Source organism: Aegilops tauschii, chromosome 7 (genome assembly GCF_002575655.3).
Source record: "Aegilops tauschii subsp. strangulata cultivar AL8/78 chromosome 7, Aet v6.0, whole genome shotgun sequence".
In the NCBI taxonomy this organism is placed as follows: Eukaryota; Viridiplantae; Streptophyta; class Magnoliopsida; order Poales; family Poaceae; genus Aegilops; species Aegilops tauschii.
Window position 1 is genome coordinate 640,602,920 of NC_053041.3, and position 18,934 is coordinate 640,621,853.

The 18,934-nt window shown below is 40.0% G+C and overlaps 1 protein-coding gene across 1 annotated transcript; it reads right to left on the reverse strand.

Moving 5' to 3' along the window:
- Positions 1–14,649: 14,649 nt before the first annotated feature.
- Positions 14,650–18,934, reverse strand: LOC109736765 (protein FAR1-RELATED SEQUENCE 5). The gene is given in 8 exon segments (XM_040395248.3): positions 14,650–14,923; positions 15,000–15,063; positions 15,154–15,231; positions 15,308–15,759; positions 15,841–15,945; positions 16,027–17,131; positions 17,134–18,128; positions 18,624–18,934. Coding segments are annotated over 7 exon segments (2,817 nt in total). The 5' UTR covers positions 18,658–18,934; the 3' UTR covers positions 14,650–14,923; positions 15,000–15,015.

Genomic DNA, 18,934 nt, shown 5'->3' on the forward strand with positions numbered 1-18,934 from the left:
TCGTGAATGGCCAGTCCAACTCGCCATCAAAGTTAGTGATACGTACTCAGCTATCTTTCTCCATTACATTGTGTGCACTTCCATCAATGATTACAAATGGTCATGTGAGTGGTGTTGCAGGCTGCTATACAGAGTGAGAGAGATAGAACGGAGAAACTTCTGGCGGAGGCGGCGGAGAGGCAGCGGGAGTTGGAGGAGAGGACGACAAAGATGTTGGAGGAGGAGAGGGCACGGAATGACATGCAAGCAAGGGCCATGTACGAGCTCCTTGTGGTAAGTTTCTTCTGCAGATTAGACAAAACATTCATGTAGTGTTTGTCTCATTACTAGCTAGTATGACTGAGTCGTCAAAACCAAATGTGCAGTCTGTGTGCGAGAAGACCGGTCAGACCGCTCCGCCGATGCCAGTGATTGCTCCTGGGACCACGGTGAGTTTAATTTGAATGGACATTACTTGCTAGTCTTAACATTTGAGTGTCATCATGCTAACAAGACATTGGAAATGATCTTTGGTGCAGCGTAACTCCAGACAAGCATCGCATGATCCTTCTCCAGCTACCGACACGAGCCAGCCCGCTCCTACACCTCCTGGATCATGGTAAGTTTATCTAGTGTTTTGCTTAACACATGCATAAAGACCTAGACTTAGCTTTATTTCCTCCAATGCTTACCATAATGACCTAGACTTAGCTTCTTCTCCTCCAAAATGACTTAATAAGCTTACTGACCTCCAAAACCATCCATTTTACCTAAGTTAGCTCTAAAACGATCTGTACTTAGCTTACTTATGTCAAAAATTGCATAATTAGCTTAGTTAGCTCATAAACGATCCATTTTACCTAAGTTAGCTCTAAAATGACCCATTTTACCTTGGTTAGCTTATAAATGATCCAGTTCATCCAAGTTAGCTCAAAAATGACCCATTTTACCTAGATTAGCTCCTAAATGATCCATTTTACCTACGTTAGCTTTAAAATGACCCATTTCACCTAGGTTAGCTCCAAAATGACCCATATTACCTAGGTTATCTCATAAACGATCCTTTTCAACTAATTTAGCTCATAAACGATCCATTTCACCAAGTTTGCTCAAAAACGATCCATTTCACCTAAATTAGCTCTTAAATGATCCATTTCACCTAAGTTAGCTCAAAAAGATCCATTTCAACTAAATTAGCTCATAAATGATCCATTTCATCTAAGTTAGCTCAAAAACGATCCATTTCAACTAAGTTAGCTCATAAATGATCCATTTCACCCAAGTTAGCTAAAAAACGATCCATTTCACCTTAGTTACCTCAAAAACGGTCCATTTGACCTTAGTTAGCTCATAAACGACCCATTTCAACTAAGTTAGCTCATAAATGATCCATTTCACCTTAGCTAGCTCATAAACGACCCATTTCAACTTAGTTAGCTCATATATGATCCATTTCACGTAAGTTAGCTCATAAATGACATATACTTCTTGTTCTAGTCTTCTTATTCTAGTCATCTATTTCTAACTTTCTTATTTTGCCATTTTGCAGATTTCATTCACTTCATGGAAGCTAGCTTGCTATGGAGTGCTTGTTTATGTATGGATGGAACTTGCTTATGTATGAATGGATGGATGGAACTTGCTTATGTAATATGTATGGATGGAACTTGCTTATGTATGAATGGATGGAACTTGCTTATGTATGAATGGATGGAACTTATGTGCTGGATATATGTGATATGTTTGCTGTTAAATAGGCCTGTGAAATATATCTATATATGTCATATATATTTGCTGTGAAAATTGTTGGATTTAATAAAAAACAGAAAAAAGAGCCAATATGCAGGCTCTTTGCCGTCTGCCACCGACGGCAACGGGCTCTTTGCCGTCAGCCGCAGACGGCAAAGAAGCCATGTGGCAGCCAACTGTGCTTCCTGGGAGCTGACCCATTTGGTCAGTTTGCCTACAGTGGCAGACGGCAAAGACACTAGAAAGTTTGCCTACAGTGGCAGACGGCAAAGACACTAGAAAGTTTGCCTACAGTGGCAGACGGCAAAGACACTAGAAAGTTTGCCATCAGTGGCAGACGGCAAAGACTTGCCGTCAGCGGCGGACGGCAAAGGCCTGCCGTTAGCCACTTAACGGACTGAGAGCACAATTATTGCCGTCTGCTCTCTTTGCCGTCCGCTGCAGACGGCAAAGGCCCTTTGCCGTCAGCCGCCCGGAAGCAGACGGCAAAGTAGCTCTTTGCCGGACCTTACTTTGCCGAAGCCTTTTGCCGTCCGCGGCTGACGGCAAAGGCCTTTGCCGTCCGCCGTTCATGCCTTTGCCGTCCGCCGTGGCAGACGGCAAAATAGCTGATTCCTGTAGTGATGATAATGATGTGGAGATAGAACCTGCTGTTGATCTTGATAACCCACAACCTAAGAATAAAAGATATGATAAAAGAGACTTCATTGCTCGGAAACATGGTAAAGTAAGAGAACCATGGGTTCAGAAACACATGCCCTTTCCTCCTAAGCCATCCAATAAAAAGGATGGGGACGAATTTGAGCGCTTTGTTGAAATGCTTAGACCTTTCTTTTTGCGCTTGTGTTTGACTGATATTTTGAAAATGTCTCCTTATGCTAAGTATATGAAAGATATTGTGACAAATAAAAGAAAGATACCGGAAGCTGAAATTTCCACCATGCTTGCTAACTATACATTTAAAGGTGGAATACCAAAGAAACTATGAGATCCAAGAATACCAACTATACCATGCTTCATTAAAAGAAACTATGTTAAAACTACTTTATGTGATCTAGGAGCCGGTGTTAGTGTTATGCCTTTCTCTTTATATCGTAGACTTGATTTGAATAAGTTGACACCAAATGAGATCTCTTTGCAAATGGTGATAAATCTACTGCTATACCCATCGGTATTTGTGAGGATGTGCCTGTCGTAGTTGCAAATGTTACTATCTTAATGGACTTTGTTATTCTTGATATACCCGAGGACGACAGTATGTCGATCATCCTTGGTAGACCCTTTTTGAATACTGTAGGGGCTATTATTGATTACAACAAGGCAATGTACTGCATGAGATGACTTCATTTTGCATTCTTCAAGCTCATGTATGTACCTCATAACAAAGTTATGTGTAGCATGCAGGCTTTGAAAAATATGTTCATGGAGAGCTTGCCGCTGAGCGAACCAAATTTCCCATAAGGTGACTAGTACTTGGATGAATTCGAAAGAGGGGAGGGCCTCCATCATCGCAAACACCCATCACTTTGTATCTGGTTCCGTTATCCTATTCACGGCTTCCACAAGATCAATGTTTTGAAGAGCCAATACACATTACAATGCAAGCGAATGCTGCCAAGAGTCTTCATTGCCGATGTCACAGAAGACATATTCTGACGATGGAGAAGATCAGTTGTTGGGATAGATTGTTGGGCTAACCTCCATAAGAAAATTTTAATCTTGGAGCGTACATCTATTTTCCATAGCTTAGACCATGACTTCTGCTCTCCTTCACTGTCTGAAGAACCCAGTCTACCATCTAGCCAGGTTACACATCTCAATTTTGTAGAAGCAAGCATACGATATTCTGACCCACTGAAAATACTCCATTCTTCTCATGTACCCATGACTAGAAATCATCAACATGTTTTGTGCACACTAGTATGGATAGAATAGCTTCGACATCTGTAGGTAAGAATATTTCCGCAACCGCCTCTCGGTTCGAATTGCATTAGGCAGAATCAATTCCCCAGCAAGATGTGGAGGGTTCTGTACTCTATTCATGATCGTCCTCATGTTATGGGGATGGGGTAGCCAATTATGCCGCCCTATTTTGTCGTTTCCCCATCACCTATCCTCCATATAATTCTTTGAGTTGAAGTGGCACGCCCTTCCAGAATTCACCTCCACACTTGTGAAGGAACCCCCTCCAGCTCAGCCTAGAGAAAATTAGTAAATGGAAGTACTTTGATTTAAGGATCCATGCACTTAGCGAATTTGGCTCCATTAGGATTCGCCAAGCTTTCTTGGCTAGAAGAGCGAGGTTGAAAAGCTCTATCTACCACAAACCTAGGCCCCGAGACTGTTTTGGTCTCGTCATCATACTCCATGAAACCCAACTGGGCTTCCTTTGGCGCTCCTTACTGCCACACCAAAACTTCTGTATCAAAGAATTGAGGTGTTCACATAGTCCACGAGGGAGTTTGAAACAAGAAACAGAGTAAACCAGCACAGCCTGAGCAATAGATTAATTAGCACTTCTTTTCCCCCAATTGAAAGAATTTTGGTCATCCAACCTTTAACTTTGTTCCACACACCGTCCTTTAAAAATTTCAAGGCCCCATTTTTGTTGTTGCCAACATCATATGGCTGAAGGAAATATGCCCTAGAGGCAATAATAAACTTGTTGTTTATATTTCCTTATATCATGATAAATGTTTATTATTCATGCTAGAATTGTATTAACCGGAAATTTAGTACATGTGTGAATACAGACAAACAGAGTGTCCCTAGTATGCCTCTACTAGACTAGCTCGTTAATCAAAGATGGTTAAGTTTCCTGACCATAGACATGTGTTGTCATTTGAGCAACGGGATGACATCATTAGAGAATGATGTGATGGACACGACCCATCTGTTAGCTTAGCATAATGATCGTTTAGTTTTATTGCTATTGCTTTCATCATGACATATACATGCTCCTCTGACTATGAGATTATGCAACTCCCGAATACCGGAGGAACACCTTGTGTGCTATCAAACGTCACAACGTAACTGGGTGATTATAAATATGCTCTATAGGTGTCTCCGATGGTGTTTGTTGAGTTGGCATAGCTCGAGATTAGGATTTTTCACTACGTGTATCGGAGAGGTATCTCTGGGCGATTTGTATTATGAGTTATGCGATTTGATGACCGAAGTTTGTTCGGAGTCCCAGATGAGATCACGGACATGACGAGGAGTCTGGAAATGGTCGAGAGGCAAAGATTCATATATAGATGGTATTTGGACACCTGAAGTGTTCTGGGTGATACCGGGTCACCGGAAGGGGTTCCGGGAAACCCCCAGCAAAGATATGGGCTTAATGGGCCAAGTAAGGGAACACACCAGTCCATAAGGCGCTGGTGCGCCCCCTATAGGGCCAGCCACGTGAGGAGAAAAGGAAAGGAGAGGAGGAAAAGGAAAGTATGAAGTAGGACTCCTACTTCCTTCCCCTTCCCCCTCCTTCCTTTCCCCCTTGTCGAAATATGGTAGGGGGCCGAATTGGACTAGGGGGCCAACGAAATACGGTAACGAAATATGAAGTAGGATTCCTCCTACTTGAGCGCACCCTAGGCTGCCTCCCTCCCTCTCACTCATTTATATATGTGGGGAGGGCACCCCTAGAACACACATCAATTGTTCTTAGCCGTGTGCGGCGCCCCCCATCCACAGTTAACACCTCGGTCATATCGTCGTAGTGCTTAGGCGAAGCCTTGCGCTGGTAAATTCATCATCACCATCGCCACACCGCCGTGCTGACGGAACTCTCCCTCGTTCTCAACCGGATCAAGAGCTCGAGGGACGTCATCATGCTGAACGTGTGCTGAACACGGAGGTGCCGTACGTTCGGAACTTGGATCGGTTGGATCGTGAAGACGTTCGACTACATCAACCGCGTTACTAAACGCTTCCGCTTTCGTTCTACGAGGGTACGTGGACACACATGATTGCTCTCTGACTATAGCGCCAGAAAAGCTCCTGTCTGCTAGGACTACGTCGGTATTTCCCCAAAGAGGAAGGGATGATGAAGCACAGCGACGGTAGGTATTTCCCTCAGTGAAGAAACCAAGGTTATCGAACCAGTAGGAGAACCAAGCAACACAACGTAAACAACACCTGCACACAAATAATAACACCTCGCAACCCGACGTGTTAAAGGGGTTGTCAATCCCTTTCAGGTAACGATGCCAGAAATTTGTAGTAGATTGAAATAATAGATCGCAAATAAAATAAAGTGCAGCAAAGTATTTTTGTATTTTTGGTTTAATAGATCTGAATAAAAATGCAAAGGAAAAGTAGATTGCAAGCAAATATATGAGGAAGAAGACCCGGGGGCCGTAGGTTTCACTAGTGGCTTCTCTCGAGAAAGATAGTAAACGGTGGGTAAACAAATTACTGTTGGGCAATTGATAGAACCTCAAATAATTATGACGATATCCAGGCAATGATCATTACATAGGCATCACGTCCAAGATTAGTGGACCGACTCCTGCCTGCATCTACTACTATTACTCCACACATCGACCGCTATCCTGCATGCATCTAGTGTATTGAGTTGAAAAAACAGAGTAATGCAATAAGAACGATGACATGATGTAGACAAGATCCATTTATCTATTGCCTAGATATAGATCCTATCTTTTTATCCTTAGTAGCAACGATACATACGTGTTGTTTCCCTTTCTGTCACTGGGATCAAGCACCGTAAGATCGAACCCACTACGGGCACCTCTTCCCATTGCATGATAAATAGATCAAGTTGGCCAAAAAAACCAAATATCGGAGAAGAAATATGAGGCTAAGAGAGATCATGCATATAAGATGTCAAAGAAACTCAAATAACTTTCATGGATATAAAAAGATATGACTGATCATAAACTCAAAGTTCATCAGATCCCAACAAACACACCGCAAAAAGAGTTACATCATATGGATCTCCAAGAGACCATTGTATTGAGAATTCAGCGAGAGAGAGAAAGCCATCTAGCTACTAACTACGGAACCGAAGGTCTACAAAGAACTACTCACGCATCATCGGAGAGGCACCAATGGAGGTGGTGAACCCCATCCGAGATGGTGTCTAGATTGGATCTGGTGGTTCTCAACTCTGCGGCGGCTGGATGAATATTCCGTTGACTCCCCTAGGGTTCTGGTATTTTTGGGGTATTTATAGAGCAAAGAGGCGGTCCGGGGGCACCCAAGGTGGGCACAACCCACCGGGGTGCGCCTGGGCCTCCTGGCGCGCCCTGGTGGGTTGTCCCCTCCTCGGGACACCCCCCAGGTGCAACCAGGGCCCAATATCTTCCTTCTGGTCCATAAAAAATCTCCGTGAAGTTTCGTGGCATTTGGACTCCGTCTGATATTGATTTTCTGCGATGTAAAAAACATGGAAAAAACGGCAACTGGCACTTGGCACTATGTCAATAGGTTAGTACCAAAAAATGATATAAAATGACTATAAAATGATTATAAAACATCCAAGATTGATAACAAAACAGCATGGAACAATCAAAAATTATAGATACGTTGGAGACGTATCAGCATCCCCAAGCTTAACTCCTGCTCGTCCTCGAGTAGGTAAGTGATAAAAACAGAATTTTTGATGTGGAGTGTTGTTTATCATGTCATAACATATTCTTTTCCTTATAGCATGGACATTTGGTCTTTTATGTGATTCAAACCAATAGTCTAGTTTTGACATAATAATTTAGATACTCAAGCATATCAACAAGCAACCATGTCTTTCAAAATATCAACGCTAAAATAAGTTATCCCTAGCCCATCATGCTCAAACATTGATCCATTCATGAAACACACTCGAATATTAGCTACACCCAATACTTAAGTACGATCATATTGCCTCCTAGTTGGTGCTTTTATAAGAGAAGATGGAGACTCAAAATAAAAATTGCATAAAGTAAAAGAAAGGCCCTTCGCAGAGGGAAGTAGGGATTTGTAGAGGTGCCAAAGCTCAAAGAGAAAAATTAGAGATAAAAACATTTTGGGAGGTGTATCCATCCCACCAACGAAAACGACTTAGAGTTCCCAACACTTTCCATGCTAGATATGCCATCGGCGGTTCCCATACAGAAAATAAAGTTTATTCCTTTTTCCACCATACTTTCACTTTCCATGGCTAACCGTATCCACGGGTGCCCTCCATACCAACACTTTCCAATGAATTTATTATTTGACAACATAAAGTAAATTCATTTTTGCATTTCGGGACTGGGCATCCCTAATACCTTTGCCTTACTCTCGTGCAATGACACGTGAATAAACACTCATCTTGAGAATAACACATCTAGCATGGAAAATATTAGCCATCCCTCACCGCTCTGCGAGCGAAACAAACACACAAAAGAGAAGTTTATTTTGAAAATTAGAGATGGCACATGCAAATTTGCTTAGAACAACAAAAGAATACCGCATATAGGTAGATATAGTGGACTCATGTGGCAAAACTGGTTTGAAGGATTTGGATGCACAAGTAGAGATCATACTTGGTGCAAAATGAAGCCTAGCAAAAAGATTGGGAAGAGACCAACCAAGAATCGAATAATCTCATAAGAAAGCATTAAGCATAATTAACACCGAATAATGCACCACAAGTAGGATATAATTTTCATTGCATGATTATTGACTTCCGTGCATGCATAGGGAATCACAAACTTTAACACCAATATTCTTACTAGAGCACAATTACTCATCAACATAGCTCACATATCACATCATCATATCTCAAAACTATTACTAAGAATCAAGTTTATTTTGTCCAATGATCTTCATGACATTTTTTTCTTTTTCTTAATCCTTCTTGGATATCTATCACTTTGGGACTAATTTTCATGTGTTCCTTTTCATAAGCTCAAACAAATATAAGTGAAGATCATGAGCATAACAAATTTTCTTTCTCTCAAAATAATTTAAGTGAAGCAAGAGAGAATTTCTTCAAAAATTTACTAACTCTCAAATAAATCTAAGTGAAGCAAGAGAGCATTTCTTCAAAAATACTAAGCACATCGTGCTCAAAAAGATATAAGTGAAGCACTAGAGCAAGTCCTAGCTCATAAAAGATTTAAGTGAAGCATAGAGAGCAAATCTAACACGTCATGATATAATTTTGGCTCTCTCAAATAGGTGTGTCCAGCAAGGATTGATGACTTAAAACACAAAATAAAACAAGCAAAGACACATATCATACAAGATGCTCCAAGCAAAACACATATCATGGGACGAATAAAAATATAGTCTCAAGTAAAATACCGATGGTCGTTAGAAGAAAGAGGGGATGCCACTCGGGGGCATCCCCAAGCTTAGTTGGTTGCTCATTCTTGGATAATAGCTTGGGATGTCGGGGCATCCCCAAGCTTAGGCTCTTCTATCCTTCTTTCATCCATCGTAAGATAACCCAAAACTTGAAAACTTCAATCACACAAAACTCAACAAAACCTTCGTGAGATCTGTTAGTGTAAGAAAAATAAATCACTACTATAAGTGCTGTATCAAACCAATTCTTATTTTGTTTTTGTATTATATCTACTGTATTCCAACTTTTCTATGGCAAAAACTCATCAAATAAAACCATAGAGCCATCAAAATAAGCACACAACACAAAGAAAACAGAATCTGTCAAAACAGAACAGTCTGTAGCAATCTGATTTGTTCGAATACTTCTGGAACTCCAAACATTCTGAAAAACTAGGAAAACCTGGGTAATTTTTATATTAATCTTCTGCAAAAATAATTGGCATTTTATCACGTTCTGGTGGTTTTTAACAATTATTTTCGTCAGCACAAAGTTTCTGTCTTTTTCAGCAAGATCAAACAACTATCACCCAAGAAGATCCTATTGGCTCTACTTGGCACAAACACTAATTAAAACACAAAAAACACAATCATACTAGTAGCATAATTCTGTAAACACACAAGAACAGAAAGCAAAAAGCAAAAATAAATTTTATTCATTGAGTTGCCTCCCAACAAGCGCTATAGTTTTACGCCCTTAGCTAGGCGTAAGGCAAGGATCTAAGTTTTGTCATCTTTGGTTCGAGATTCATAAGATTCCCTCATGATTGATTCATAAGGTGGACTGATTCTAGTTCTAGGAAAGTGTTCCATACATTTCCTCAAAGGAAATTGGAACTTAATATTGCCTTCTTTCATATCAATCACGGCACCGATGGTGCGTAAAAACGGTCTACCAAGAATAATTGGACAAGACGGATTGCAATAAATATCAAGAACAATAAAATCTTGGGCGCATAATTCCTATTTGCAAGAATAAGAACATCATTAATTCTTTCCATAGGCTTTTTAATAGTAGAATCCGCCAAGTGCAAATTCAAAGAACATTCCTCAAGATTAGTAAGACCAAGCACATCACATAAAGATTTCGGAATTGTGGAAACACTAGCACCCAAGTCACACAAAGAAAACACTCATAATTTTTAATCTTGACTTTGATAGTAGGTTCCCATTTATCATGCAATTTTCTAGGAATTGAGACTTCTAATTCCAATTTTTCTTCCCTTTCATCATAGCATCAACAATATGTTTAGTAAAAGTTTTATTTTGTTCATAGGCATCGGGTGAATTTATCATGGATTGCAACAAAGAAATACAATCAATCAAAGAGCAACTATCATAATTAAACTCTTTGTAATCCAAAAGAGTGGGCACATCACTAGTTAAAGTTTTGACCTCTCCAAACCCACTTTTATTACTTTTCTCAACAAGATTTTCACCCTCTGAAATATTGGGACGCCTTCTACCTAAAGTTGAATATTCTCCAGTCCCTTTTTCATCAATCTTATCTTTACTAAGCAAGGAATCAATAGAAGAAACATCGATCATTTTAAGATCTTCACCATTTTTGCAAAAATAATCACTAAAAGAAGCTTTCTCTAAGAATTCACTTTTAGCTCTAAGCATAGCAGTTCTTTTCTTGCTTTCATCCATAGAAACATAAAGATCTTTAATTGATTCATCTACCTTAGGCACAAATATTTTCATCTTGAGATTTTCCACATCATGAGCAATTCTATCAACACTTCTAGACAAATCATCAATCTTATTCAACTTTTCTTCTATGGAAGTGTTGAAAACTTTTTGTGTGTTGATAAATTCTTTAATATTATTCTCAAGATCAGAGGTATTCCTATTATTATTGTAAGATTGATTTCCATAGGAATTACCATAATTATTAGAGGAATTACTAGGAAAAGGCCTAGGATAAAATTACCTCTATAAGCATTGTTGTTTAAATTATTTCTAGAGATAAAATTCACATCAATGGCATCACTATTTTGCTCAATCAAAGTAGACAAAGGCATATCATTAAAATCAATAGGAGCACTTTTACTAGCACCAATTTCATAAGACCATCAACTTTATCACTTAAAGAAGAAATTTCTTCAACCGAATTAACTTTTTACTAGTAGGAGCTCTTTCGGTATGCCATTGTGAATAATTTGCCATGATATTATCAAGAAATTTGGTGGCTTCACCCAAAGTAATTTCCATAAAAGTTCCACCCGCGGCGGAATCTAAAAGATTACGAGAAACAAAATTCAACCCCGCATAAAAAATTTGTATGATCATCCAAAGATTTAACCCATGAGTTGGGCAATTCCTTAGCATCATTTTCATCCTTTCCCAAGATTGTGCAACATGCACATGTTCAAGTTGCTCGAAATTCATGATCTGGGTTCTCAGGGAAATAATTTTTGCGGGAGGAAAATACTTAGTGATAAAAGCATCTTTGCACTTATTCCAAGAATCAATACTATTACGAGGCAAAGAAGAGAACCAATTTTTGCAGAATCGCGCAAAGAAAACGGAAATAATTTCATCTTGACCACATCATTGTTCACATCTTTTTTTCTTTTGCATATCGCACAATTCCACAAAGGTATTAAGATGGGACGCGGCATCCTCATCAGGAGTACCGGAAAATTGGTCTTTCATAACAAGATTCAGCAAAGCAGTATTAATATCACAAGTCTCCACACTAGTGGCGGGAGGAGCAAGTGGAGTGCCAATAAAATCATTGTTGTTAGTATTTGAGAAATCACATAATTTGGTGTTCTCTTGAGCCATGATGACCACACAACAAGATTGTACTCAAAAAACAGATTCGGCAAGAAAACGACGAACGGAAAAAGAGAGGCGAAGAAAACGGCAAATTTTTGTGAAGTGGGGGAGAGGAAAACGAGAGGCAAATGGAAAATAATGTAAATTGCAAGGAGATGAGATTTGTGATTAGGAACCTGGTATATGTTGAAAATCCTTCCCGGCAACGGCGCCAGAAATTCCTTTTGATTGCTCTCTGACTATAGCGCCAGAAAAGCTCCTGCTGCTAGGACTATGTCGGTATTTCCCCAAAGAGGAAGGGATGATGTAGCACAGCGACAGTAGGTATTTCCCTCAGTGAAGAAACCAAGGTTATCGAACCAGTACGAGAACCAAGCAACACAACGTAAATAGCTCCTGCACACAAATAACAGAGTTAATTGCATGGAAGTACCACACTTCGGCACGTCGTAACGAATCGGTACCATTAGTCATTTTATTTGCACGTCGGTACAATCTCTGAGGCTAGTTGTTGCAAAACGGTCTAAACCGCGTATAACAGTGTATTGACGGTGTATCTGACCACACGGCCCCATCTGGCAGGGCTGATGTGGCAAGTTATTTTACAAAAAAGCCCCTTTAGTTTTATTTAATCTCGCAAATACCACTTGACTGCGGAGAAAAGGATCCCGCCAGAAAAAAATTCCATGAAAAATAAACGCGCGCGGGGCCAGCGGGATTCAAACCCGAGCCGTTGACCTGGAGTGTACAGGCACTGACCACCGCGCCACTTTAATGGTTTGTCAATTATACAGGCACATATGTATTTATACTAAACTCAAAGACATGTCCTAGTCGACTGTTCCGTTCTTTTTGTATATGTTTTTTTTCAGATCTTGGGTATTCTTCGGTCAGTATGCAGTGTGCGTACCATATATTGAAATAAAGTATATTGTATATTATATAATACAATACGTATATTGTAAATACACAATATCTGAAAAGTATAGTTATATGTAGGACCCTTTTTCATAATTATATATGTAGGTCCCTTTTTCATAGATTCATAACACCACACAAAATTGTATAATATGCGTAGGACACTTTTTCAACATTGTCAACATTTTTTAAAATTTACAATGAGCATTTTAGTATTGGATATTTTTGTAAATACACACTGAACAATATCATACAACATATGATGAACAGTTATATATAAATATATACTGAACATTGTTTAACATACAATTGATCTTATTTAAATATACGATGAACTTTTGTATTATAAAAATGTTCACTGAACATTATCGTACAACATATGATGAACAGTTATATATGAATATATATATTGACCATTTTTTAATATACAAGTGATCTTATTTAAATATACGATGAACTTTTTTTGTATTATAAAAACGTTCACTGAAGATTATTGTACAACATATGATGAACAGTTATGTATAAATATATACTTAACATTTTTTAATATACAATTGATCTTATTTAAATATACGATGAAGTTTTTTCATATTATAAAAATGGTCATCGTATATATATTGACCATTTTAATTTATACAATGTGTATTTTTTTGTATTTTTTTTAAATATACGATATGCGCACGGTGTGCAGCCCAAGAATACCCAAGGCTGAAAAAAGATAAAAGAAATCGGAAAAGAAACATATATAAACTAGGGGCTGGATGTTTCAACAAAGTGAAGTTGTGGTGCAGTGGTTAGCACTCGTACAGTGCGAAGACCACGTCTCGGGTTCGAATCCCTGCCGGGCGCGAGCGCGTGTAATCTTTGTTATTTTTTCTTTCTGGCGGGATTTGTTTTCTTGGGCGACAAGGATATTTGTGTGATTAAATAAAACCTGAGGGTCTTTTCGCAAAAGAGGATGCCACGTCAGCACCTGCAGCTGGGGCCGCCGGGTCAGATACAACGTCAATACTGTGGGTCGGGCTCTCGTGCTGGGTTCCCAGCACGCACTATCGTGTAGTGCAGGGTCAACCAGCGTCCAGCACGTGTCCCCGATAGACCCATCAGTTAATTAAACGTTTTCTTTTTCCTAACTGATTGAAAATAGTTATTTTTCTTTGCCTTATCCGAACACACCACTGCTGCCACTCCCCGTTCCACAGCCACTGAATCCACTGCGAGAGAGGATTATGACAAGGTGAAATCCACCGTCCGGGCCGTGGCCGGCGGCAAGGCCGGAGATGTCGCTGCTAGCGCCCCCCGTCTCTGACACGCTTAGTGAACTGGAGCTGTCGCGGCTAGCGCGCTTCGCCGCCTGGAGTCATGGGGTTGGAAGGCGGTGAGGCGGGAGTCGTCGCCACTAGCTAGTGCCGCTCGCCTCCGACACGCTGCGCTGCCTGGGGCCGTGGTCTTGGGTGGAGGCGAGATGGGATCCGTCGTGGCTAGCTCTGCTCGCCTCAGGCGCGCTGCGGCACACCCGTCCGTGTCCTTGGCCGGCGGCAAGATGGGAGTCGTCGAGGCTAGCGCTGACCGTCTCCGGCGCACCAAAGGCCAGGCCAATGTTCTGGCCGGCCTGCTCCCTGGGAGATGGTGCCATGGTGGAACTGCTGCGCGGTCAGCCGGTGGCCGAGATGCGCGCAGTCGTACTAGAGGGTGCGAGCTCGATGCAGACTCAACAGGCAAAGGTGCGTCAAGATTCATTAAGTCATCTAGCTCTGTACTGGAGTAGTAGGTAACTAGCTATCATACTGAACTTGGAAGTATGAGAGCTATCCATTTTTCTCTGCTTCTCTGCTTTTCAATAGCACAGTACAGTGGAAATCACAAATTGGTGAAAGCGCCTTTTGAGTAAATGTAGTGCCCAAGACCACATTTAATTGGAAAACAAAAGCACAATTACACAGCTAACATATCAAAAGGAATAACCAGCAACTAATCCATATTCATGTATATAAATTTATTTGAGCATAAAACCATTGCGCATCTAACATCAAAAGGAATGGTACGATAAATTATTACATTGCAGGGTAACTGTTTTGTAGAGCAATCCTGAGATACACACTTTATATAGAGCTATTTAGAAGTGTTTATCTTGTATGTGACTTGATTGGCTACCCAAGACCTGGAAGAACAAAGAAATGATTTCTTGTTAGATATAAACTTGAATTGGTTGAATATGACATGTGAGTGAACAATACCTTAATTGGCAGCTGGTCATTTTTTAGATGTTGGCCATCCCGAGTCCGAGAACATTTGGGAACTCTAGATACAATGTTGATCCAAAAGTCAATACAAGTGAATGACATGTGCATGTTCATTTTAATTTCTAGCGAGTAACTAATAAAATTATACCTGACTTGGTTGAGTGCTAGTTGGTGGCTGGTGATTTTGAGACGTTGGCCATCCCGAGTATGATGACACCAGAGAAGTCTACATAGTGTTAATCAAAAAGTAAATGACACACGCATGCTCGTCTTAATTTTAACAATTAACTAAACAATTATACCTGGCTCGGTTGAGTGCTATGATAGAAATATGGTTCTTGTGGTCGCAAACCAAGCAACTGTTGAAAACTAGTAGTGTCTGCCTGCGATAGCGGAGGCAAGCCATGCCGTAAAACTTGCAAATTGTAGTTCTCAGGTTGTGGTACCGATGTCACATTACCCGGCAGTACATGCAAATTGTAATTATGTCCACGTGGTAATGGGGAAACAACTTGTGGTAACGGAGGCATAGCACGCGGCAATACTTGTAGATTGTAATTCGCAACATTTGGTACTGGAGGCATAGCATGTTGCAATACTTGCAAATTGTGATTAGCAACATTTGGTAGTGGATGCATAGCATGCTGCATTACTTGCAAATTATAGTTCTCATTTGATATGTTGAAGCTAGGATTTGCTGCAGATGATGCAGAAGCACAATCACCACTCTTATTCTTGCATGTTGCTCCTTGACCTATTCGCAAAAGAATTTGTTAGGTCTATTTAAATAACATGAACAAATATTTATGTTGCTACTTCTTGTGCAATACCATACCTTTCGTATTACGTTTATTCTTATTTGGTACGTTGAAGCTAGGATTTGCTTCAGATGATGCAGAAGCACAATCACCACTCTTGTTCTTGCATGTTGCTCCTTGACCTATTTGCAAAAGATTTTGTTAGATCTATCTCAATAACATGACCAGATATTTATGTAGCTATTTCTTGTGCAATACCATACCTTTCGTATTACGTTTATTCTTATTGTTCAATTCCAGTCCAGATTTAATCCTCTTGTTGCTACTTCCTGGTTCTTTTCTCTTTATTCCCTGTGCTTGGACTACATTCTCAATGTTGCATCCAACTGGTTGCTTCTTTGCTTGTTCATGATTTAGTGATTCATCTTTTGATTGATTTCCATGTAAAATTTGGTCCACCTTTTCCATTAGTTCAATTGACATACTTTGCAATAGTGCATATGCCTCTTTGTTTGCTGCTGCTTTGCTCAAAATGTTATTGTAAGTGCGGCATAGTGATCCATACTGTCTAGCTAGCACAACTCTTGCATCTTCATCATCAGAGCACTTTTGAATTGCTTCTGATGGCCCTGATTTTGCTCGCCTTGTCCATCTTTTCAAGATATATTCTGGTGCCAACTCCTTGATATTGTTGTGGTCCAACACCTTCAATGCATGACGACACAATACCCCAACAAATTCAAACTTTTTGCATGAGCATGAAACTTTTGATCCATTGGGATCAAATTTCACAGTATGACGATTTTGGCTAGCTGAATGGGTAACCTTGAATTCAGAAATAGAGCCAGTACGACCACTCTCGTACACACAATATCCCATTACCATGTCAAATTCTCCTTTAAATATCTCAAACATAGCAGGTGTATATACTTTCAAAGTTTGTATCAGCATCTGCACATATGGCACCTTCGGTGATGTTTGACTCGCATAGAAATCACTTTCCACTTCAGCATACCTTCTATCATCCACGGCCCTCTCATAGGGCTTGAAGAAATCTAATAAATCAAGGCGTACATGCAGGTATCGTTTCAATAGTGCATTCATACTCTCGCTTCTTTGTGTGGATTTCATATCTGCACAGAAGGTTTGTCGACCATAAACCAAAGCCCACTTCTCCTTGTTCTGGAATAATCTATGAAGCCATTCATTATCTTCCAAATTATATTTCACTAGCATATCATTCCAACCTGCTAAGAATTCATCAACTTCTTCAAAATCATAAACACACTTGCCAAAATCTTTCTTAAATGTCTTTGAACCTTGGAAAACATGACTCAAATATTTTGCAGCATTTGATACATGTGCCACACACATAGACGATGTATTGAATTAGTAAAAACCTTGCCAATGGCACTAATAATGGCAGCACATTGATCGGTCAATATTGTCTTTGGTTCTTTTCCTGACATGGCCCTTTTGAATGTTTCAAACAACCATTCAAAAGTCTCAGATGTTTCATCATACAATAATGCAGCTCCAAAAACCACTGTTTGTTTATGATGGTTGACACCAACAAAAGGGGCAAATGGTCTGCCATAACTATTTGTCTTAAAGGTTGTGTCAAAGCATACCACATCACCAAAGTAGTGATAATCTAGTATTGATCTTGCATCTGCCCAGAATATATTGGTTATCATCTCATCTTCATCTACTTGTATTGCATAAAAGAAGGAAGGATTTTCCATCTGCTTGTCCTGAAGGTATTGAAGAATGGCACCCGTGTCTCCTTCTTGGATGGATTGCATACGCTTTGATCGGAGATAATTTTTATAATCTTTTTGACCGAAGCTAAGACACTGTCGACCCCCTGCTTGTCTACTCATCACTTCATGACCAGATTTTGGTCTAATTCCTGAATCATTCAATATGTCAATTTGGGCCTTTTGACCTTCTGTAATTTTTCTCTGGGATCGCAGTAGATGGGCTTTGCTTGGAGTTACGAGTTGATTATGAGCATCCTCAAAGCTGCTTACAACATATTTTCCGTTAGCACTTATTTTGATGGTCATCTCTGCCAGACAACCAACTCTTGTATCTGCTCTCTTTCTCTGACATTGTTCCTTGCTCTTGTCCTTGTAACCTGCCTTTGAGCATACAAATTTCTTTGTTCGAATAACATTAGTCGTCGAGGATTTATCATGCCAAGATTTCCTGACACTGAAACCTACATGTCCTGCATATGTATTGTAAAACTCATATGCTATATCATCATTCTCAAATTCCATTCCTATCTCTGGTTTTAACCTTTTGATGTAGTAATCATTTGTATTTCCACCTGCCTCTCCCACATTTGTGGTCTCATGATCTACACAACATAAAAATTATCATATACTAATTAGTTCATGGATGACACACAGAGTAAAAATCACACGATATTCAGAGCCCTGGTTTTAGTGAAACCTGAAAATCACACGATATTCACACAATGAGCATTAGCAAAATATTGATCCTTTTCTTTGCTAGAACATTCTCTATCATTAGAGTTAGCAAAAAGGAGAATATGTCAAAGGAGAAATCTCATGCAGTAAAGTTTATAATAAACTTAGGTGGTACTCTGATGCATAATGTGCGCAACATCGCAGGAGTGATCAGCACTAACATAATTATAATGCAATTCCGAAGGATTAATTTGCATGTGTTTGAAAGAAACGGGGCTACGGACCATGAAGTACGGGGAGCTATTTCTGAAGGAGTAATTTGCATGTCATAGATCAACTCTTTGTTTGTTTCTTTTAATCTTATCACCTTTGTATGATCAAGAGTGTTGATAATCTGTACATTGCAGGTGCAAGAACATTACCTCCGGACAATGAACTGTGAAGAGCTCCGTCCATGCTGAAGAACACTGTAGATGTTGATCCACGCAGAGGAATAAATTTCTATCAATCTTGATCTATTCTCCTGTGATCCAGGGGCAACAATGAACAATGGAATAGATCGGTAGGAGAAAGGATGAAGCCACGCAAGAGATTTTGGCGGCAATCTGTTGTAACGCGGGAGAGAAACATGTCGTTTTCCTGATTTTCTGGAACCTAACTGATATTAGAGAGATACGCTGGTTTTATTAAGTGGTGGGTCCATCGGGGACACATGCTGGGCACTGGTTGGCCC